We start from the raw sequence: 23,958 nt of genomic DNA on the forward strand, positions 1-23,958 counted from the left end.
TGATGATAGTTAAAAAAATCAAAAAACAATCTTATTATGTCCTGGATAGATTTTAGAAACTTGTTTTATATATTAAAATTATTTGATATAATAATTGAAAACTTATATATAAATAACAAAAAATTGAAACAGCCTGGTGTTTTATTTTATTTTTTTAAATGTATAATATCGCCACCACTTTTAAATACCTTCTAACACCATATTTAGTATACACTTTTAAAAATAACTCTCTGAACAATACAATGACACAGTGAAACAAATTGCATCATTAAAATATGTAAGTAAAAGCTTCAATAGAAATAAAATTGCTTACAAACTTTATTCTTTAACATATTATTATTTTTAAAATATTCAATGTTAAAATATATTTTAACAAAGATGCATAAATAGTTCGCATAAATTCCTAGTACAAGAAAAAACTCAAGCAAAATATTAAATTTAAGGTTAAGAATAAGTGCAAAATAGTATACATTTAAAAGAAATTATTATATTGAGGAATTTGATGTGTTATATAAAAAACAATAAAATATTTTTTTTATTGTTAATATCTAAAAACTGTGCTAAAATTTAAATGCTTAAAATTTGAAACTATCTCATTTATATATTTACTTTTAGTCATAAACAAACTATATATAACATAAATATAAAAAATAGTTTTGAGGAAATAAAACTATAAAAGGCAAGTAAATAATAATTAGAGCTGTTTAATTTATTTATACAAGTTATATATATTAAATGAAATTTGTAATGAATTCCAAAACTAACTAGGTTAATATTTGAAATATTAATAAACCTACAGCTTTTTTTTTTGTTAATTTTTAAATAATATCAAGAAAAAGTTTAATAAGTTACTAATACGTTATATATTTGTTGTTTGTATGAAAAGCTTTAAAGTGTGTTGTAAAATATCTAAATATTGGATAAACACAAAAGAGATTTTATAGTCACTGTTGTTAATAAAACAAAAGTTAAACTGATTCTAAACCTAAAATTATTTAGTGAGATACTAAAATCACTTTCACAATTTATAAAAAGACAGAATAAAAATTTATCATCTTTCTTCGAACAAAATTTAAGTTCAAAAAGTTTTTTTTTTTAATGTTTATACTTTAATAACAGCAATCAAGTTCATAAACATCTTTTATTGCAACTTTTCACTCACGACATCAGCCGGCTTCTGGTGGCGAAGTAAGTTTTTCCCGCTTGAGACTTGGAAGTGGGAAGAAGAGGGGATGGGGAGTAGTACTCCTTCACCATGAACCTGATCAAGAGCAGGTGGAAGACGATCACCACCGAACCTATTCCCACCCAAAACTTCCATGGAAGCCCCCCTGATTTATTTTGAATGGGAGTTAGAAAAATTAAAACTTAAAAAGATGAGTTGACTGGAAAATTAAAGTTAAACGTTATAAAATAATCACATAGACACAATACGTTAGTTAACAAAAACAAATAGTTTTAAACTCCATTCATACTTTAAACTTTTAAAGTTTAATTATAAATTAAGATTTTTACTGAAAAGAATTTTTAAATTTAAGGACAGCTATCAAGAAAATTATTTTGATGTAAATAAATCTATTAAAGTTTTGCTCATTCTCATAAAAAGTGTGTCACCACTAGAATCATTTATATTTAAAGAATTAAAAAAAACTTTTAGGATAAAATTAATTTGATGATGGTCCAACATCCAGTAGTGATGGATACAATATACTAGTTTGTTTCAAACGTTTTGTGCTAGGCTTAATTAAAATATCAAAGTTTATTTTTAGTCATAATCATTTGATTAAACTTTATTTAACTAATAAAGCAAGGAAAATATTCAGCTAACCTCTGTTTTGAATAGAATCTAAGTGGTCTTCATACTTTAATATACTTCTAAGATGTAAACTTTCATGTATTTCTCTTAATGCGTTTCTGTGTTAAAATATTTTATAATACTTTGTATTTTATCTTTGTACTACCTCAAAGTTAGTTAATCTTAACAAAATAAAATAGTAAAAACAGAATAATTCAGTAAACCTGACTTTTTTATTATCAAGCTAAAAATAAAAGTAAGCTTTAATTATAATCGGGTTTGCAACTCTTTTCAACAAAGATACTAGCTTTAATCGCCATTAGTTAGCTTATGAGTAAAGCTTTTATTAGTATTAGTATTATAAGCTTTTAGGTTTCTTTAACTTTAAAATAAAATTAATTTCATTTTACTGAAACCAAAACTGAAAATAATAGTCTACGTCAGGGGTCAGCAAGCTGCGGCCCGCGGGCCAAATGCGGCCCTAAAAGCCTAAATCTGCGGCCCGCAAGCTACCTTATAGCCAAAAAAAAAATTTTTTTTTAAATATAAAAATTCACGGTTTTGCAATAAAACTTACAATTAGGCTCTTAAGTTAATAAATATTATTTAAAGGTTCTATTCTACTGCTTATTTTGTTATGTTTTTGGTTAAAAATAGCATATTTCTACTAATTACTATATTTGTTTTTAAATAACTGCGGCCCTCGACAACTTTTTTCTAAAAAGTGCGGCCCGCGAGCAATGTTTTCTGAGAAAATTTGACAGCGAGTAACAAAAAGCTGCCGACCCCTGGTCTACGTGGTTTACTATCATTTCTAACCCGTTCACTTCTAACCCGCTCAGTTTTAACCAGGTTATATATAACCCAATCATTTCTAACCCGATCATTTCTAACCCAATCACTTCTAACTCGATCACTTCTAACCTGATCATATCTAACCCGGTCTAACCTGATTATTTCTAACCCAATCAGTAATTTGTTTTTGTTTTTTAGATTTATTTTGGTCAGTGTTTATTTTCAAACTAAATTAATGTTAACAAAAATGTTCTTATATTAAAGTACAGTTTACTTTGTCTTAACAAAAACTTAATGTTTATATAGCTTTAACTAAAATAAATTTCTAATAATCATTGTATTTTAACTTATTATAATTTCAAATTGCTTTCATTATTTTGCGTTTTTTTTTATATCAACCTGCTTAAGTCGAACTCTTTTTTCAGATTAAATATGGTTTACTAGATAGTTTGTTTTTCTTAATTTTTCTTTGTTTAATTCTAAAAGTAAGCTGTTTTTATTACACTAAAGTTATATATTTTTGTCATTTAGGTAAGTATAACTTTATTTTAACACAAGTAAATTAGAAAAATTAAACTGTTACAAATGTAATACAAAGATTTTCATTTTACAGTCTTTAAGCTTTATTGTAATTTTAGCGCAAGCGTTGTATAGTAGTTGACTAATCTATTACCATTTTATAGTTTGTAAATTTCAACTTTAAGCTTGAAAACTTGCACAAATTGTTCTACAAACTGCAAAGACCTGTTTTAATAATGTATTTATAACAAACAGTAAACGATTTAGAACACTTCTGTTTTATATAGTGGAAATCATTGATTTTATATATAACTATTTAAACAGATTTGTTTGTTAATGTAACAAGTCCGAGGGTTATCAAATTTCGTCTAGCTAATCTTCTTAAAAACTTTTACTTAAGTTTATATAATATCCAAAATACTTTAACTACGACTTGAATTAGTACTCAATTTGATATACTTTATTTTTTACAATTAAATTTACTTTATAAAAAGTTTTTATGACCTTTTGCTCCTAATTATAACTATTTTAACTATAAGTATTTTATTTTTTTCATTTATATAAAAAGCTTTTTTTTTTCGTTTTTATTTTGTTTGAGCTTACGTTTCTTTAACTCTTTTAAATAAAGTAAATAAAAAATAATAAATATATCACCATAGGTATTAATTTAGTGTTACTATAAATAATCAAAGTGAATCAAACAATAATACTTTTCATATACTATATAAATTTAATTAAAAATTTTAATGAATATTAATTAGACGAGATTTGATCATCCTCGTACTTGTTGTATTAAAAAACAAGACTGTTTAAGTGTCTTTTTTTTTTTCCTCTAGGTCTAGGTAGATATTTGAAATAAAAGATAGACGGTCAGTCGACATCACATGCTTTTTTGGTTTGTTAAATTACATAACTGTTTTATTTAAAAAGGTTATATCTAAGAAATAAGATTTTTTTATAAACAAAACAAAAACGTTAAGATTCGCCTAATGTTTGTTTTAATTCCATTATCTAAATTGGTCTGCGCAAATTGTAGAACAACTTGTGCAAGTTTTTAAGCTGGAAATGAAAACTAAGTAGCTATAATGTAGTAACAAATTAGTCAATAACTGTAGAACGTTTGCGCTAGACTTACAGCATAGCTTATAGACTTAAAATGAAGACCTTTGTATCTGATTATTTTATTACATTTGTTAATGTTTAACTTAAGAAAAAAGTCTAATTTTAACAGTAAAAATATTCTATCTACGTAATTAAGAAGAAGATTTAACTTTAATAGAGTTATAACAGCTTACTTTAAGAACCCTACAAAAAATAATTTTTCTTGACATAAAATTTCAACACACAACAGTTTCTTTGTTCTTAAAGTTATTTTTTACATAATTGCAAAATGATACAGCTAAAACAAATTACGTTATTTTTTTCGATTTGGGGTTTATTGGATCGGTAATGAGCCCATAGAAAAAGTGGGACATTTTGGCATTTTCTAGTCTCTAAAAAATACATATAAATTTCTACTAAATTTCTTTGCAAAATATTTCAGTGAACTAATTGCAACAGTCAGTGATTTTGTATAAACTTAATATTTATTGGGATGTTGGCAAGTTTTGTTTTTTTCAGCTTTTGTTTTTATTGAGAATCTTCTTACTCAGTCAAAAAAAACAAAGAAAATCTAATTTCACTGACTAAGAAAAAAAAAAAACATGCAACAAAAAAAATTAATGTTACGGAAACTAAAATAACATTTATAGACACTTTTGTGAATCATAGTTTGCGTAGCATATTAAAAAAAAAAGTTCTACATTTTCTTAAACTTTGACACATATATTTATATTCGTCAGTGAATTTAGATTCAGAAAAAATTGTAAAGCAAGAAGACCCTGATTTCTCCTTATTTTAGAATGATTGTCGTGTAGTAAATGTTATATATTCAAAAACAAAAGTTCGTTATAAGCAAATTGATAATAAGAAAAAATTCAAAATTAAGAAAAAAAAAGTAAGTACAACAAACTGAAAGAAAATTATTAAAAGTGTATTCAAAGTAGAACTATATAAACACTAAGTTTGTTTAAGACAGAAAACTTAAATTTCAATAAAAGAAAATTTTTGTTAAATTTAGTTTGTATTAAAAATAAATTATAATTAATGAAATATAAAAACAAAAATAAATTTACTGATTGAGTTCGAAACGATCGTGTTAGAAATCATCGGGGTTAGAAATCATCATGTTAGAAGTGATCGGGTTAGAAATGATCGGGGTTGAAATGATCGGATTAGAATTAGTCATGTTAGAAATGATCGGGTTAGAAATGATCAAGTTAGAAATGATTGCGGTAGAAATGTTCGGGTTAGAAATGATTGCGGGTTAGAAATGATCGCGGTAGAAATGATGGGGTTAAAAATGATCGCGAGTTAGAAATGATCGGCTCGGAGTCTACATGTACAAATAAGCAAGAAAACTTAATTTTATAAATATTTTTTAAAATTTAATTGCGGAGGTTTTAAAAACCACCAAATGCAGGATTATAACTAAACAACTTTATTTGTCTTCTTTCTAAAACTATGTTCTAACACAAATGCTATGCTTGCCTAGATCAAGGGTCGGTAAATTGTGGCGCGCGAGCATGTTTTTATCTTATATGGGATAAGGTCCATGATAGGTAAAACCTGCGGCCCGTGAATATGCAAACTTGACCCGCTAAAGAAAGTTTTTAAACTTTCAATAGATATTCTGGTATTTAAATTGAAAGCAAAAAAGGTCTCAGGTGCATTTCACGGGAAATTCTAAACGTAGAATATTAATTATTTTAGGGCTGTTATAAAGAGTAAAAACGAAAACCACAACTACGGCCCGTGAATATCTTTATTTTTGAAACTTAGCCCACAATCACCATATGCCTGCCGACCCCTGGCCTAGTTTAAAGTATTTTAAATATAGAGCTAACAGTTAATAGCGCTGTGCTAACAGAAACTTGAGTCAATAGACGTTAAAACTTGAAAAGTAATAAAAATTTTCGAACTATAAGCAGCAGCAAAATTAATAATTATTTATAATATAAGTTTTTACTATAGAAAAAACAAAAACTAAATACAAAATGTTTTTAAAATTAAAACAAAAATAATTTTCTTATTAATTTAATACATACAACTTCATGTCACTAACACTAAAAAATAGTTTTAAATTAAAAAAAAATTAGCTAGTCTAAAAGAGTAGTAACTCCGAACTAAATAAAGTAGATATATCAAACATTTATAAAACTACTTTATACAAATCATGAACGATCTTTTTATGAAAACCGGTAATAATTTTTTTTAAATTTGTATGGATTCGTAAAACTCAAGATCAATTAAAACGCCTAACAAAAAACTATAAAACTTTGTCAAAGTTTTACAGCATAAGTACAGAAAGCTATTTTTTATGGGAAACAACAATATAATTTTAGAAAACATAAATTTGTACAGTGACTATTAGTAAAAAAAGAGCAATAAAAAATTTTCAAATACTTACTTATCATATGATAGGTACAGAATGGGTGATTGAGGTTTAGTGACGTATACAGGGAAATATTTCGAATCTTTGTTCAGCTCAACTATATCATCGTGTTGAAGACAGCCGGCTTCGCAAGCGTACAAAGTCTCATTCGATTCTTCTAAATTGTTACAAACGTGTGTAAAATTGTAAAAAGTTTTTAATTTGTTGACTTGTAAAAAAACTAAAAAAAAAAAAGATTACAAAAAGTAAAGTAGCTATTTCTAGTCAAATTTACAACAAAATTTTTATAAAAGGACATTTATAACTAAGATATAAAATTTAAAAAATCTGCACAAATAGAAAACATATTTAAACTTAACTAACAACAAAAAATATAATGATTTTATAAACAAAAATATATTTTTGTGTATTTAAACTGAAATGCTCGAGTTTCAGTGATAATGTAAATTAACATATTGTAGTTTGATGTAACTAGATGCAAGGATTATTAATTAAGCATAAACGTAAAAGCAGATTTTATAAAAAACTAACAGAATACATTTTTACACCAAATACCCAGATTGAAAACATAAGCTGAAACAAATTAACAAACTTATAAGCTTCACGGACACGGTTACACTCCCCTCCTCCCCAGTGTTGATCGCCACATCCAGCAGGGAGTCCTGGTACAACACGCTGTGGAAAGCGATCTCGTTGTGGAGGATGTCGGTGTCGGTTTGCAGCTGCAGGTACTTCTTGGTGAACTGCAACCCTCCGAAACTGAGCACCACGGCTTGCAACATTCCCTCCGCTCCTTCGTCCAACAAGTTGGCGCACCCTCGGTGGCTGTTTGTTTGTTATTAAGTGGAAATAAAAGTGCACTCAACATTGAAAATTACAACTTCTTTAAACTGTTCTTACGGTACTTTTAAAAAGCCAAAAATCTAATTTATATTGCCTGTAAGCAGAATTTGTAATCACTTTCTTCAAAAGTATTGAAACTTTTACAGCATTGGTTTTATGAGGAAAAATTGTTGTAAAGTAAAGCAAAACATGAGTAAAAGGTTTTTTAATTAAAAAGACATAAATTATAAAAAAAAAGGTTTTAATTATTAGCTAAAGTTGTAGATGTCTTCGTTTAGCTAGCAAATAGTAGTTAAAAAATACATTTTTTTATTCAAAACCATTTAACGATTTAAAAATACATATAAATCGATTACTTGATTGTAATAAAAAATGTTCTAACTGATGTGATTAATTTCATTTGAAGACTTCTATCGTGTATTTTTGTGATTAGCAATAGTTTTCTTATTGTTTTTTTATTAGAAAGTTTTCATAAAATCAAAATCATATAGGTTATTTATTTATATGTGTATTAACTTTTTATTTTTAGGATATAATAATAACTGGTTACTGTGGTGGTATTTTCTAAAGATTATTAATAATCTAACAATAAAAAACTATTAGCTAGGTGTGATAACCTTTGTTTTAATTATTATTTTTACTTTTTTCATGATTATCTGTATTTTTACTGTATATATGTGTGTATATACGTTTCAGGCTTTATTGTTTTGGCTTTTACGTGTGTCCTGGTTGTAAAGTTATGTAGCTCATAGTATTGTAGTTCGTTATATAATATTATCAGTTAAATAAACAGTTGATAAAGAAATTATTCTTCACTGATAAATAGAGCGAAACATCTTTGATATATTTTTTTTATTATTATTACGGTTTATTTTACTATATATTTCGTGGAGCTTACTGTATAGTTCTGTTAGTTTTTGAACTAAAATTTCTAAATTATAAATTTGAAGTCAATTGCGATGTTTTACATTAAGGATTAAATACAAACAGCTCACTTTAGCGTAATTGCCCAAGTGTTTGCGAGGTCTATAACTTCATCAGCAGATATAACATGCTTCCACAATTTACTTGTAGAGTGGAAGGTAGCAGCTCCAGTGTAACAAAAGTCAGGTGTCTTCAATAAGCAGTAATAATTATTTGTATTGCAACTTATAAAGGCCTATACTTAAACTAATTCAACTTGTAAACAAACCTTGAGCCTTTTCATAAGGTTCTGACGTTCCATCAAATTTATGTCTTTATCGTGTAGCTTAGAATCCATAGACGAAAGAATATAGTAAATTGTAGCATTTACAAGTCTGTAAAAAATAAAATACAAACTAAAAAATAAATTTAGTATGTTTTATTCGAAAATAACTTTTTATTTTATAAAAAAACTACAGGTTAAACAAAACTAATTCATAGAAATAGTAGTTAGACTAACAATGGGTCAGGAATGCCAGTTTCCATAAATGACTGGTCATCATTGAAATTATGATGTGACTGTTTAATTGACAATCCTGTATAAATCAAAACATGAAATTTATACAATTTAATAACGGTTTATCTGTAAGTAATAAAAAGCAGAATTCGACCTATGTTGTGAAATAATATTTTAAGTCTATATTGTTTTAAAAATAAGTTTAACATTTTTCATAGTCGTTCTATCATAGTTGTTTTGAAGAAATTTAAAATGTATAACTCGTTTTTTAAATTTAAAAAGCAGTTGTTTAAATTTTTACCACATAAATTACAAATGGTAAAAATAATTTAATTTCTCTTCTATTCTAATTTAATTAATTTATGTACTGTAAAAAATAAATACCAAATTTATTCAAAACAAAACTGACTTATACACTAAACACAAAAGGATAAACTAAATATTCAAGATAAAGAATAATCGATATAAGTCATTATAACTTTAGCGTATGTAAAAAATTAATTTCTAAAGTCACTAATACTTTTTTTTATATCAGTAATATAAAAATAGAAACCAAAAATTCATAACTAATAAAATTTCGTAAAAGCAAATTTCATAACAAGTTTTTACTAATTGAAAAAAAATTTATAAAAAATAACAAAATTAATTTACTTTTTTAATTTCTATTTGCCCCTTATAACAATATTTTGTTATTAATTTTCAAGCTTTGTATGTAATACTTATTCAACATAACTAATTATTAACTTTATAATAGTATTTCTAAGTAACTAAGGGCTGTTTGCAAAAACTTTTTATACCCTTGTTGTTTTTAATTTACATTTTCTACTGTTTTAAAATATAACAACAACAACCTAAAAAAGTTTTTTTTTACTATATAATAGCTGAAATACTAATGATAAACTCATTTCTCAGCATTATAAACAGAAAAAAACAAAACAAATACAATAATTTATACTCAAAATAAGTGAGTACCTGTATGTAAAATATCTTTCCAAGCATCCGTGTGTTCAAGCAAAAGTGATTCGGACGAGGTCTTTATGACTTCATCTATGTAATCACACGCTTGCTTTACTACAGTTCTTATCTTACTTTTTGCTTGCTGCAGCGTTGGATAGACTTGAGACTTCATTACAACTGTAAAAAGCATTAAACTTCCATAGTTATGTTCAACCACATTATAAAAAATTCAAATACAATTATCATTACCAATAGTTGATTCTACAACAACTTCTTTTTCGCTCGTAACAGTTATAGTTGAGGGAATATTTGTCGTTGCTATAACAACTGCTACATAACCACCTTCGTGTACTAATAACGAACGTGAATAAAGACTGTTGAAATAAACAGTTTTAACACAAATAAAATAATATATATTGAATATTAAGTTATCCTTAAAATACTATTTTGTTTAAAAATTTCTTGTCTCAATACAACTATAGAAGAAATTATTAAGTGTATCGAATCTTCCATAACTTGTTAGCTAGTTTGATAACTTTTATTGTAAATAAAATCAACTTAAAACGAATAATTAGTTACATTAATTCTGAAAAACTAGGAAAGTAAATAAGTATTTAACACAATCGTATAAAACTAATAACAAAAATTATATTAGAAAAGAAAAAACTAATAAATAAAACTGTAGTATCTATGAACTACAATGAATTTTAAAAACTAGCTAATTTTGTGTTATTTTTTTCTTTATCATTATATTAAAAACTATTATTGTTTCACTTGACTAAGTAAATAAAAAAACAATGTAACAGCAGTTAATAAGACTAAATTTTTAGTCTGCTAAATTTACTTTTTAGTAGACTTGTTGTTTTTACTTTAAAATTACTTTAAGTATAACAATAGTATCAAAACCTGTACTTTTTTTTCTTTTTGTTACCATCAGGATGAATAGTTTTCAGAAATGGGGAATTTTCACCTAAATTATTGAACTTTATCTGAACTGGAACTTTCTCATTAGATTCTGCTGTTGTGGATTCCAACTTTAGAACCATCTTTTGAAACAGAACATTAGGTCGTGACCTACACACAGTTTTACTTAAGGGCACATACTCAGTTATGTTAATTACCATTATATATTTTTTTTATTACAAAGGCTTATAAACGAATCTAAAGGCAGTTGAAACCCTTACTTATGATCAAAAACAAACAAATAATTTAACTTAGACAACACTTCAATTGTTTAATATTTTTTATTAAAAAAGTACCTTTAAAAATTAAAACTGAAGAAAATTTATAAGGTTTAAATAAAAAAACTTTTTACTAAATTCACATAAATTTTACCTGTGAGCAATAACAATATGTTTAGAAACAATTCTCTTTCTTCCAAAACGATCGTAAGGAAAGCAGACAGCTCTCTCAACAATTCCTTGTCTAAAATTTATCATGAAAACGTCTTGTCTGTGCAAGGTATCTCCAGACAATGGGACTGGTTGAATCAGAACATTTGCACCCAAACTGTGTAAAATAAAGAATAACTTTTTTTTAATGCTTCAGAGTTTATTGTAGTAAGAAAACACAAGAAATAATATAACTATGTCACAATTAGTTTATATGAAATATTTAAAAGAATACCAAAAATCCTAAAAATAAGAATAAAAAGCTTAATCTGTCCAAGCTAAAATTTTTATTAGTTTTTAATTAAATTCTATTTATAAATATATAATTTCTAATAGACAGTTATTTAAATATTAAATAAAATTGAAGTAATGTTAAAAAAACATTGTGTATAACAAAAGCACTGTTAAAATTTACTATTGACAATTATCTTAGAAAACTTTAGTGAACTGATCACACGATATTTGTTACTTAATTTATACGCGGGCCTGGCAATTACTGACTTAAGGTCATAGGGGGTAAAACAATTTTTTTAACAAAAATTAACTTTGGCTTTTATATCAAAGCTTTATGTACAAACTACAAGCCAGTTTTTATAGAATTCAAAAATATCATTTAAATTTTGATATATCTTATTTTTTGTAAAAAGTTTCCAATACACACGTATGGACTGCAAATTTTTCTGGGTCAATTTTCTCGGAAATTTTAAAATTCACTAAAAATCTACCTCCTCCTTCATTTTTCAAGCAATCTTTTTCAAATTTTCAGGAAATGTTTCTTATATTAAAAGAACATTTATAATTGAAATAAAATAAAAAATTAAGTCTAAAGTAACGTTTTTTTGCTATTGTATAAAGATTAGACTGTGGAAGTTTGAAGAAGATTTCTTGAAAAATGTAGGAGGAGATAAATTTTAAATAAAATAGTCTTTTTTCAGTGTTTTAGTTTACTTTTTCCATAGGGAACCTATTATGCGGCCCGACTTTGACTGGTCATATCTCAGAAAATAATACGAATTTTTTAAAACGATAAAAAGCCTTTTAAACTCTATAGTAAAAGATCAACTTGTAAAAAATATGGCTTATCCTCCCCCTCTATGGCTTTAACACGCTATTATAACAATATCGTTGATAGTTACTTTAGCTAGTATTTAGAAAAATTTTCTAATTAATAAAGTCGATTTATAAAAAGTATACTAAACCTATACTATTATTCTAATGGGTAATAAGTGTTAATTGAACCTAAGCTGCTGTTTATTGAGATTGGTTTATAGCAGCTAGGTACTTAAACTTAACTAATTGTTTAATAGAAATCGAGTCTAAAAAATAAAAGGTGTATTAACAATAAAACAAAATACAACAAACTGCTAAAAAATAACACAAAATCAACTACTTTGAATATAAAGTCAAGATAAAAAACATCGTTACTAGTGTAACAATGGGAAATACATCACTCTTATAAAGGAAAATCAATACTAAAATGACTTTTCTGACTTTTTAAAATGACTTCATGGCTGTTAGTCGCATCAAAGCTAAAAGCAACTATTGCCTGTTTCAAGCGTAGCTTGAGTTTAAATACAAGATAGCTCTCTCAAAAAGGAGAAAATGCCAATAGCATTACATTAGAGTCAGCAAAAAATATTTATATAGCGCAATGTAATAAAACATATAATATTTAAAGTTATTTGTTGCTGATAAAAAGTAAACCTTGCAACATAAAATGGAACGCTTTCTAAGTTAAATTTTATATTTTGAAAATTGGGAAAGTTAACATTTTTCTATGGCTATTTTTATTAAGAACTTTTTAAAATTCTAACAAACTATATCTAAAAAATTGATAAGGTATATAAAACTTAATATGTACTTGTGTGAAAAATTAATAAATATTTACCACTAAACTAACAATTAAAGGAAAAATAAGAACTCTAAATCAGTATCTTACTCGATAAGCTTCGTTTTAGCATCTTTTTGTTGCTTGTAGTAAATGTAAAGAGAGCTTTTTTCATACAAAACTGCACTTCCAAGCAGTCCGTTTCCAACAAATGGAAAAAAATGCTCATCTGCAGATCTGGCTTGGCCAATTTTCGGCAGGTCGCTAACAACTACGTCATGTTCCAATATTTCTTTTTCATACTTGAGCCTATAACTGTTGTAATGCATTTAGTTAATTAGTATTTATTCAAATAGTTATCTTGTATAAGTTTCAAATAAAATTGAACTAAATTAAGATAACTTTTAATTTATCATTTTATATTATAATATATTTATATTCAAAGTTTAATTTAACTACAGCTAATGAATTAGTAATACTTATTCATTTGCTGTAGTTAAATAAACTTGTGATTAAATTTTTGTTTAACTTTTATTTTAGTTATTTTTATTTTACTTGTACAAACAAGTCATTTTAAAACGTTCTAATGATTTTCGCAATAATAAAAAACGTTAAATTTTTTTAAATAGTACTAGACGATAGATTATTTTGCTTACTTTACAGTAAAACATAAGTTTACAGTTAAACATTAAAACTAAATCATAAAAAAAACATAATTCATATTTTTAAACTGAGGCATTATATTTTGTTTGTTGTTCTAGCTTGTTCTCAAATAACTAATCAGATAACAAACAGTTAGTTAATTTAACAGTTTTTTTAAATTTAAATTAATGCTTGAAATTTAACCGAGTTTTAAAAATAAAAGATATTCTAATTGACTTAAAACGAAAATCTCAAAAACCACATAATTAATAATTTAATTTTCTCAGAATATTATAATCAAAAGTTATTTTTCAGACAATAATAATAATAAAAACTAACCTGTCTCCACAAGGCTGAAAGGAAGTATACATTTTAGGCATATATGAAGAGCTAAATATATAAGGTAATGCATAATAAAAAACTAAAAAGATCAATAATAGCACTAAAACTATTTTCCGTGGAGATAAATTTGGTTGAACTTTTGTGTTATTTCTGAGCCACACATTCAAAGGTCTTAACCATTTGTTGGTTATGGCCACTAGATTTGACATACTTTAAGTTGAGTTGGAATAATGATTATATTTTTAATTGCTTCATTCAAATTAATTACAAACTTCGCTACATGTTTTATAAACTGTCGATAAAAATACACAAAATGATTATGATTTCAACTGTTATTTAGATATAGCTATTTACAGATAAAGTAAAGCAGTATTTTAAAACTTTTATCTTAAAAATAGATATCTAAAGTACAACATACAAGCAAAGAAATTTCAGCCATAAAATGTGAATTAAATCAAGATTTTAAGGTTGAAGAAAATCAAATTTTATCAAAAATGTGTGATATTTTAAATCATAATCAAAACTTAAGCAGTATACTGATAAGTAAATATTAAAATAAAGTTTAATAAATTTCTTAAATATTAAATTTAAATACTATACACTGCAAATGTTATTCTAAAAATAAAATTATAAAAACACTATCAAGGCAGCAAAAGCAATATATAAACTTTAAACTTTAATATTTTCAACTTTTTATTACTACTTGCAATCAATAAAAATCAACAAGACAAATATAAAAGAAAAGCACACATTGCATTTGAAGGTAAACTTTACACAGTACAAATTTAAAACCTATTGAAAAATTTTTTAATCATTTTATCATCTTACATTGTATTTAAATTAAGACTTGTAAGCTAAAATAATTTAAACATATTAAAACGTTAAAATTATAAATATATTATAACATTGGTCATTATTTACCTACTAAACCTAGATGTAAAAGTATTGATTGAAATTAACATCTTAAAAAACAGAAGATTCTTTAAGTACTTTTAAGTTAATTCAAAACATTTTTATAAAATTATTATTTTCCTTTAGTCAGCAAATGATAAACCATCAAACTTAGATACTAGTTTTTGGGCTTCTTCATTAAACTGAATCAGATTTGAAATTTTAGGGGTGCCAGCAACAAATATTTCTTGATCTAAATTAGATTTTGCTCCTACCCAATACTCGTTTTGCACCTTGCAAATAAGCTCAACATCATCAGACAAACTATGCTCTGTAAAAATTTCCTCTAAATGACATATAACTTTCATAGCTTGACGTGGAATAATACATTTATTTTGATGAGAGTTAGTAAAACTGTGGCAAGTCGATTCTACTGACAAGCTGTTCTTTTCAAAATGTATATACTGCATATTTGAATAGGAAGCAGGTTCAGCTGTTAATGCTGATACATTTTGAAGTTTTGTAGAAAAGGTGAGTAGCTGAGGGCCAAGTTGTGCATCGACTTTTTTGATAGTGTCTGTAAAAGGAAGTTCTAACTTATCCATTAACAGGCATATAGTTATGTTGTAAGCTTTATAAATAATTATTTGCAACTTCTGTTGTTTTTTATTTTGATTCAAATAAATCAAATTACAATTTTTAGATCCTTCAAATATTCCCAAACAACATCTGCCTCCATGTTGAAGTTGATATGTAGAAATTCCACCTATAGATTGGTCAGGTCTTGAAAATCTTGAATGCTGTAGAGCACTTGAATGACTTTTAAGTATGCTGACTAAATTAGTAGTGTTATTTTTGTCTAGGTTACTGAAAATCATAAACCTGTCATACATCGCTAAACAATACTGAATGTTTGAAACTTTATCCTGAAGACTACACAAAACAGAATGAAATTCAAGAAAGTTAGAACAAGAAAGCTGCTTGTAATGTAGACCTCCATAGGTAGTTAGCAAATCACAATTTTGTTCCTCCACTTCCTTTATTTGTCGTTTAAAAAATCTTCTTAGCTTTTCCATCAAAATCATCATTCCTCTTGACTGACTTAAAGTTTCAAAACCCTCATAAAGCATACAAAATCTACCATACCAAGATTTCAAAACTGCTTGGTATATTGATTTTAAACTGTCATCTAAATACTTAATTTTACCATTAGAAAGAACACCTTCATTAACTGCTGCTAATGTAATAACCATCCAATAATTATCTTCAGGATTATGAAACACATACTTTCTTCTCTCTGTAGATATAAGTTGACAAGGTTTGTTCGCATAAAAACTAGATGTGTACTGAGCTAGAGCTTCAAAAAGACCTATGTTGTTTACTTTGGTTACAAGTTTTTCATTTTCTGGATAATAAAACATAATCTTTTTCTCTTCTTCTCCTTCTTTGTTGAATTTGTTGTTGTAAACAACAAAAGAAATTACTTTTATATCATTCATTTTGTTTATAACCTTAAAAATGCATTACATATTAAATTTTAATTTTCTTAAATTGTTAAACTTAAAATTTTTTTGCAACAAGAGAACTTTTTTTAACATTTTAATTTTTATTACTTTAAAAAACAATTAAAAACAATTTATTTTATCATTCTATTTTAAAAAACAGTAACACTTCTAACTTATGTTACCTTTCACACTTTTGCAAAAACTAATAAAAGTAATTATTATTATTTTATAATCTATGAAGTATATTTACCTTACAGGAAAACAATCAGAAATTTTCAATAAAACTTAGTTGCTTCAAAAAGTGTTTGAATACAATTAAATGTACAGTAGATTAAGGGCATAGGGGGGTGACACTTTTTTTGAAATCTGATCTTATTTTATGTAGTTTTTACAAAGCTACAAGATGCTTTTTACAGCTCTTTCCATTAAAAACCCAGTTGAAGTGTGTTGATTTGTTAACACACAGAAACATATGTTGGTACAATAAAGGAAGATTACTGTATAATTTGTTTTTATTTATAAATATTTGTATAGTAATAAACTGTTTATAAACTATTATAAATCAAAGTTTTATCTTTAAAAAAAAATCAAAAAATATGACTTTAGTAATGTAAAATAGTTGTATTACTGAGGAAGATGGTTGTACAAAAAAGTTAGTATAATAACAACAATGATGATAATCTAAATTGTTTGACACATTCAAAGTTCCTTTAATCAAAGCTGTCTAAAAACTATTTTGTCAAAACTTAGGATTATTTAGACACAAACACACTTAAAATGATGTACTGTAGTTTGTTTTTGTCCACACACTTAATATCTGTTTATGGTGGTGCTAACTGCTTCTTTAAATAGATTGTTTGTTAGAAAAAAACAATAATCAGGTATGCACTCAAAATATATGGTCCTAGGACCTGGTGCGCAAAAAAAACCTTTCGGTCATTGAGTCGTACACCACGGATACTATTTAACGTCTTGCCCAGGACAATATGTATGATTGTTGTATGGTTGTTTTGAAACAAAAAAAACCTTCTGTTTAATAAAATTGATCTATAAAAATTAAACAATGTGTTTAAATTGCAAGTTTGTGAGTTGATGCATAAAATTTTAAAACAATTCAATGCTGATTATAATAGATTCACATTTGTTAGTTCTGTTCATTAACATAACCTAAAGTTTTTGAAAAAGTTTAATTTTTTAACTGATAAACTCAAAACAAGACTTAGTCTAAAAATTTTACTTATTTTGATCTATAGTTTTATCTAGTGTCCCAGAAAACAACTATACAAAAAGAAAGCTGCTTTACAAACAACTTTATTCACTTAAAACTATATTGTTCTTATTTGAAAATAACTAACAATTTAATTGAGTTTGATACTATTTAAAAAATTAAATTCGTAATTATTGCTTAACTATTTAAAAACAAGTGAAGTAAATAAAAAGAATAAACAACCCTTGGTTGAATACTAATTGTAAAAAACTCAGAAAGTTTAATTAAAAAACATAAAACAAAAAAAAAAATGTTACAAGTGATGTAATCAGCAAAATGTATATTGTTATGGCTGTAAATTGATACTAGAATTTTCATTATAGCAAGTTTTATGAAATTTTCCCCAAGAGATTTATTTTTAATGCTTGAAGTTGTAAAAAACAACAAGTTTCATGTTTTCGTTTACGGGGATTTTCTAATAGTGAATAATAGTTTCTGGTAAATAATAGCAGCTTAAAACCAAAAAACCTTATTAACGACTGTGACAGATGAATACTAGAAAGTTTTTGCAGTACATACTAAAAAAGCATGTTTTGATATTTTTCTGAAGATTTTCTTATTGTCTTTTATACATTTGTGAGTAAAAAAGAGTATCAAGAGTTAAAAAGTAAATAAATAAAAAGTTATCGAGTAAATATTACAAAATTTAAAGAAATAAAAGGTATTATGTTTGTTTATTAAAAAATATATTTGTTGCACTCTATGTTTTCTATATACTGTTATAAAGCCAGTATCTTATTAACAGTGCAATACAGCAAAACAATTATCAAGGTCAGTAAACTGCCTTTGCGGGCCAAATGCAATTTTTAAAATATTTGAAACTATGTAATAAATATTACTAATTAATCTCACAATTAAAAAATAAATTGTTATAGGTACTTTTCTACTGCTTAGTTTTATGGTTTAAAAAATATTTTTAAGTTAATTGGTAAAAATATTTTAATTAGCAGCGGCCGACGAGCAATTTTATTCAGAAAAAATGACCAGAGATTTATAAAAGACTGCTAGCCACTGGTCTAATAGAACCAGTGAGTTAAAATCGTCGTATTTTTAAATTCTTGTTGGTCTTTTATATATAAATATTTTAACTTTATTTAAGAAAAAATTATATTAACAACAAGTTAAGTACATCGGTTTTAAAAATACAATACATGTTGCAGTCTGGTAAATAAAATTTTAAAACTAGAATAGATTTCGATTGCTAGATTACGAGATATATGCTGCAAAATGTAATATATGTGATAAATTATAGATTGGTCAAACAATAAATCGTTTTGCAAAAAGATTAACTACAAACAGAAATATTTAGAAATGTTTTATAATTATAACAAATTTTGAACTGAACGACCAAATTGCATTTAATATTCACTATCAAAAATTTCATAAAGAAGATATTTCAATAAGAATACAAATTTTATATTTAAAAAGACCAGTAAGAAATAGTTTATATTATACAGGTTATGATAGATTAAAAAAGCTACAGAAAATCTAACTCAAACAACGTGTGTAAACATAAGTTTACGTAAAAATAAAAGTAAATTTGGTTCAAAAATTGGATTTATCACGATAAGTTTTAGGATTTTTATTTATTTTTTGTTTACAGTTGCTATTTATAGTTACCCTTTTTTACTGTAAACTACTAAAAAACTTTTGATGATTGTTTTTTGGTTAGATTCTAAACAATTTTTTTTAATGTTAAATTTTTTTATACATTATAAACAATTTTTTATTGGATTAGAATTTTATTCGTTGTTAAATATATCTAAATTAAAACTTCGTTGTATTTATTTACAAATGGGCACTTTTAAGCAGATTTGAATTTTATTAAACAAACGAAAAACGTTTTTTTAATGTTTTCGTTTTAAAAATTAAGACTGTTTTTCTGATGGTTTTTTAACTAAATTTTATTTTATAGATTAAATAAAGTTTTTATTTTAACGGTTGAATTTTACACAACTAATACATTTTTAAACGTTACGTTGGTACTCCATAGTCCATTCATACTATGAAGTACATAGTGGTCTACCGAATCCGGTTACATTGCAATTCAAGTTCGGACAATTCTAATTCCGATAATTGTAATTCTTAAAAAAAAACTTTGAGGTTATATCTTAAATTGTAACATATATTTAAAAAAAAATTATATGTATGTCTAATTTATACCTACAAACAGTTTTATTTTTTGCAAAAAAAATGACTACTAAAAAAAGTTTACAATTTACTATAGTTTACTTTGTTTTAAAACTTATTTTAGCCATATCTTATTAAATATTAAACATTTTTCATAGAAAAAAAAACTTGTAGATCTTAAATAGACCTACATACAATTTGTATTTATTTTTGAAATACGTATTACTTTTTGAGTTGTTCAGTTGACCTTAGAAAATTATTTTATGAGTTTTAATTGTCGGAAATTGAGTTATTCAAATTTGAATGGTCGTGCACCCAAGTGTTCGACTTCTTACTTTAAAATACTATTAGGATCCGACCGGATATTAATTCAAAAAATATCCGTACCGGGCCGGATCCTGTTATCAAAATATTATCTTGATCCGGTAGATCACTGAGTATACTTTATTCGCTTTAGCTCTTTCCAACGCTCTGAACCTGCTTGAAAAAAAGTTAATAGACGTGTTTGAGAGAATTTTTGAAAACTATACTAGATATTCTGGAGCTTATGTAAAAGAGTAACAAGAAAAATGTCATAAGCGTATTTAAGTTTAGTTTTCTAACTTGCACTAGATATTACGAGAAATTTTTTGAAAGTTATACTAGATACTATGAAAAAGCTTGGAAGTTTTACTATTTATTCTAGAGTTCATGGTGAAAAAAAAAGGTTATAGGCGTATTTAAGCGTAGTTTTAAAACTAAAAAGATAATACGGAAACAATTTAAAAACTTTAGAGAATCATATTATCTGGCAGGATATTAATTTTATAGTTCCGGTAGATCACTAAAATTTACATAAAAATACTCGTTTTTTATTCTTTTTAAACACTATCATCATATTTATGATATTTTTAGGCATATCATTTGGGTATATGAATAATTAACACACCATGGTTAAAGTTTAAGTACATTAAATTTAATATAATATAATACCACCATTACACTTTTTATAGTTTTAATTTTGTCAATTTATATGTTTTTATTGAGTATGTTATTAATTTTTAGTTATGTGAAGCTATAAAATCAAAAATTTTAGTTCAAATTTATACTAAACGTTAGAAACTAACTAAAATAATTTTTTGTTGTCAAAGTTTTTTCTGTAATGCGTTTTTGTGTTTTTTACTTGGTAAATAACTTTTTGAACAAGTATATTTTCTGATTTTAAAAGTATTATCAGTACTAAGGTCATTTTTTAATTTACTAAATTATATCTTTAAATTGATTATTTTTGAGTTTTATTTATAGTATTGTTAAAAATTGATGAAGTATTTTGAAAGTTTTTAAAACTTTACTAGTTTAACTTAATCTAAATTTAATTTAATGTAAAATCTACATAATTGTTAAATGCTATTTCAAATACTTAAAAATATAATTAAATGTTGTATAACATGTTACTTTATTTATATAGTTAAAGCTAAAATTTAACTATTCCAAAATAATGTTAAAACTATCACAAAAGTTTTTTAAACTTTGTTGTTTTCTATGGCTACAAGTTGTAGGTTAACAGTATTTTTAACACATATATTTTCTAATTGAAAAGGTTTTTAAAAATAAGTAAAAAACACGTTTTGCAAATTTTACTATAGGTTTTTAATAAATGGATAAATTCTAAAGATACTTCTTAGACATTTATTTCTTCTCACAATAATTTTAAGAATTTTATACGTAAAAGTTCAAATAAAATAAATCTACTTGGCATGCTATCTAATAAAATAAGTGTTAGATATTAGGAAATAGTACAGAATTTTTTTAAAAGTATTTTACAAAAAAAGTATACATCTAACATAAGAATTATACAAAAATAAGTAAGTTAAGTATTAGATATATAAAAAGCTAAGAATAATAGAAAAATTCTGAACAGCAAATGCATTTCTTTATTATACAACAACAATTAAGTTCTCTGTTTTTTTTTTCATGCAGATTAAATATTTTTATATGAAATATAGAAAATATAATTTATCAGTTTATAAATTTGTACTACAAATATATAGATTTATAATTACTTTTTTTGTTTTCTTTTCTTTTAAGTATTTTACGGTGTTAAAATCAAGTGTTGTACTTTACATTTAAAAAAAATTTTACAAGTGTTCACTTTAGTTCTGTAAATTATAAAAAATCTAAAAACTGTTAACAAAATAGTTGCAATATTTACTGACAGTAATTATTGAAAAATTTTATAGGACATACGAACACGTTTTTATTTCAGAGTAGATGTACTCGACCATTAATCATAAACAAGTTTATTCTAACTCCATGTTTTAAGATTTCTTTTAAAAACATATAAACAAAGTTAAAAACTTGTAAAAGAACAAAGCTTCGTAATTTTAAAACTTTAAAAGCTTATGTAAAATTTACAAAACATTTTTTTTAACTTTCTAATTTCAATAAAAGTTTCTTTATTCTTAATGTTTGTTTTTAAAATTAAGAAATGCACTTAGTTTTGGTAATTAAACATTTGTTATAACTTTTTTACTAATAGTATGGCTGATCCACGGTACTGGTTTTATAATAGTTTTGCATTTAATGTACAAAAAAATTTTCAGACCAAAAAAGTATAAGTAAATAAGTTTTGTGTAGCTCTATTACCGAGAGGTCATTTTATACACCGTTCCTTTGACCATATTTATTAACGTCGATTTTATTTCCTGTTCAGTTCAAACTGTTAAAGGTATAAAATCTAAGTTTGTCGGCATAGTTAAAAAATGTAAAATAGTTTTACTATCATTTTTGCTTAATTTGTTTAAAATGTTATGTTTTTTGAAGTTTACAAAACTTTAAAATAAATTTTGTAAAGGATTGTTGAAAATATATTTGTATGTTTGTAGACGTTATTTTACAAAATCGATTTGTAATATTTTTTTTTTGTTGCAACAACTATTACTAATTGTTACTACTTAGTGTTTAATTCATTTCCACATATCATATGGACGGTAAACACACGCATCAAATTACAAACTAGCAAATTTTCTGGATACTTTGATTAGGTTACTTATACTAATTAAATATTTTAAAAAGAATAAAAAGAATTTTTGGATAAAATTTTAAAAAGAATAAAAAGTATTTTTGGATAAATTTCAAAAAGAAAACACAAAGAGTTATTACTATTGTTGTTGATTGTGGTAGATATTGTGTAAATCTTGACTTTGTTTCTCTATTACGGATGTACATAGTACAACTAAGATAAACTATAAAAATGATGTCATAACAGCTATTAATTAGTTTAGCTTATGGAAACACCAGAAATTGTATAATTAGTACAGTCATCAATGCTAGACCTTTCCCAACACAGCTAAATACTGTTAACAAAAGTAAATGGGGTCACCATGGGGTAATTCATATAACCGTGACAGACAACACTTTAATAAATTAACGGTTTATGGACGATATTTTTTGTAGTTAAAAAAACATTTTATTAAAAAAAAACAAATCTTCGTGAAAGTCTAAATAAATTGTACAAATCTACTGTATTTACTTGTTACTTTTACTGTTATTTAAAATTAAAATTAATATAAATTTAACCAAATGGGTTATTTTAATGGTTTTTATGTTTTTGTCTTAAACTACGTGGTCTCCAGTAACTTACTGACTGCTATACTTACGAGAAGTAAATAATATACTAACAGTATAAGTTACAAAACTATTTCCTAAGTTATGAATAAAACACACTTTGAATAAATGCAATTTACTTTATTTTCAATAATAATTCTTAGTTCTGAAGAAAGAAACTATTAAATCACGACACAAATAAAATCTATAAGAAATATCAACAATCGTAAAGTTACATAAATACTAACATCAACTCCGCTATGTAGACGTTTTCTTGATTCTCAATAATTGAAGTAAAACGTTACTTGATCGTACCGCGTAATAACTTTGCAACTAACTTTAACGCGTATTTGAAAGACAAAACGCCGATATATACGCGTCGGAATGAAATTAACTCCCTTGAGTTGTTTTGGGAATTGGTATAATTGTTTTGAGAAAGCATATCATTAATATTATTGTTACTGAAAATTCCGTATTTATTCACACGCTTTAAAATAAGAAAATTAAATCTTAATATCATTACATAAACTCACTCAAGCAATTTCAACTCTTCGT

General features: G+C 25.3%; 2 protein-coding genes across 2 annotated transcripts; both read right to left on the reverse strand.

Annotated features, from left to right (window-relative positions):
- Positions 1–520: 520 nt before the first annotated feature.
- LOC145848452 (uncharacterized protein KIAA2013 homolog) lies at positions 521–14,313 on the reverse strand. The gene is made up of 13 exons (XM_082953911.1): positions 14,023–14,313; positions 13,153–13,356; positions 11,158–11,331; positions 10,729–10,896; positions 10,072–10,196; positions 9,838–9,999; positions 8,869–8,944; positions 8,638–8,743; positions 8,441–8,559; positions 7,195–7,427; positions 6,618–6,759; positions 1,829–1,914; positions 521–1,331 (listed from the first exon to the last, which is right to left on the reverse strand). Exons 1-13 carry the CDS (start codon positions 14,232–14,234, stop codon positions 1,159–1,161), a joined length of 1,980 nt encoding a protein of 659 aa, XP_082810037.1. The 5' UTR covers positions 14,235–14,313; the 3' UTR covers positions 521–1,158.
- A 746-nt stretch (positions 14,314–15,059) lies between these two features.
- On the reverse strand, positions 15,060–16,430 carry LOC145848454 (vacuolar fusion protein CCZ1 homolog). The gene has a single exon (XM_082953912.1). The coding sequence runs from the start codon at positions 16,413–16,415 to the stop codon at positions 15,060–15,062; it is 1,356 nt and encodes a 451-aa protein (XP_082810038.1). The 5' UTR covers positions 16,416–16,430.
- Between the last annotated feature and the right edge of the window lie 7,528 nt (positions 16,431–23,958).

Source organism: Thalia democratica, unplaced genomic scaffold (genome assembly GCF_965202585.1).
Source record: "Thalia democratica unplaced genomic scaffold, ktThaDemo2.hap1.1 HAP1_SCAFFOLD_1437, whole genome shotgun sequence".
NCBI lineage: Eukaryota > Metazoa > Chordata > Thaliacea > Salpida > Salpidae > Thalia > Thalia democratica.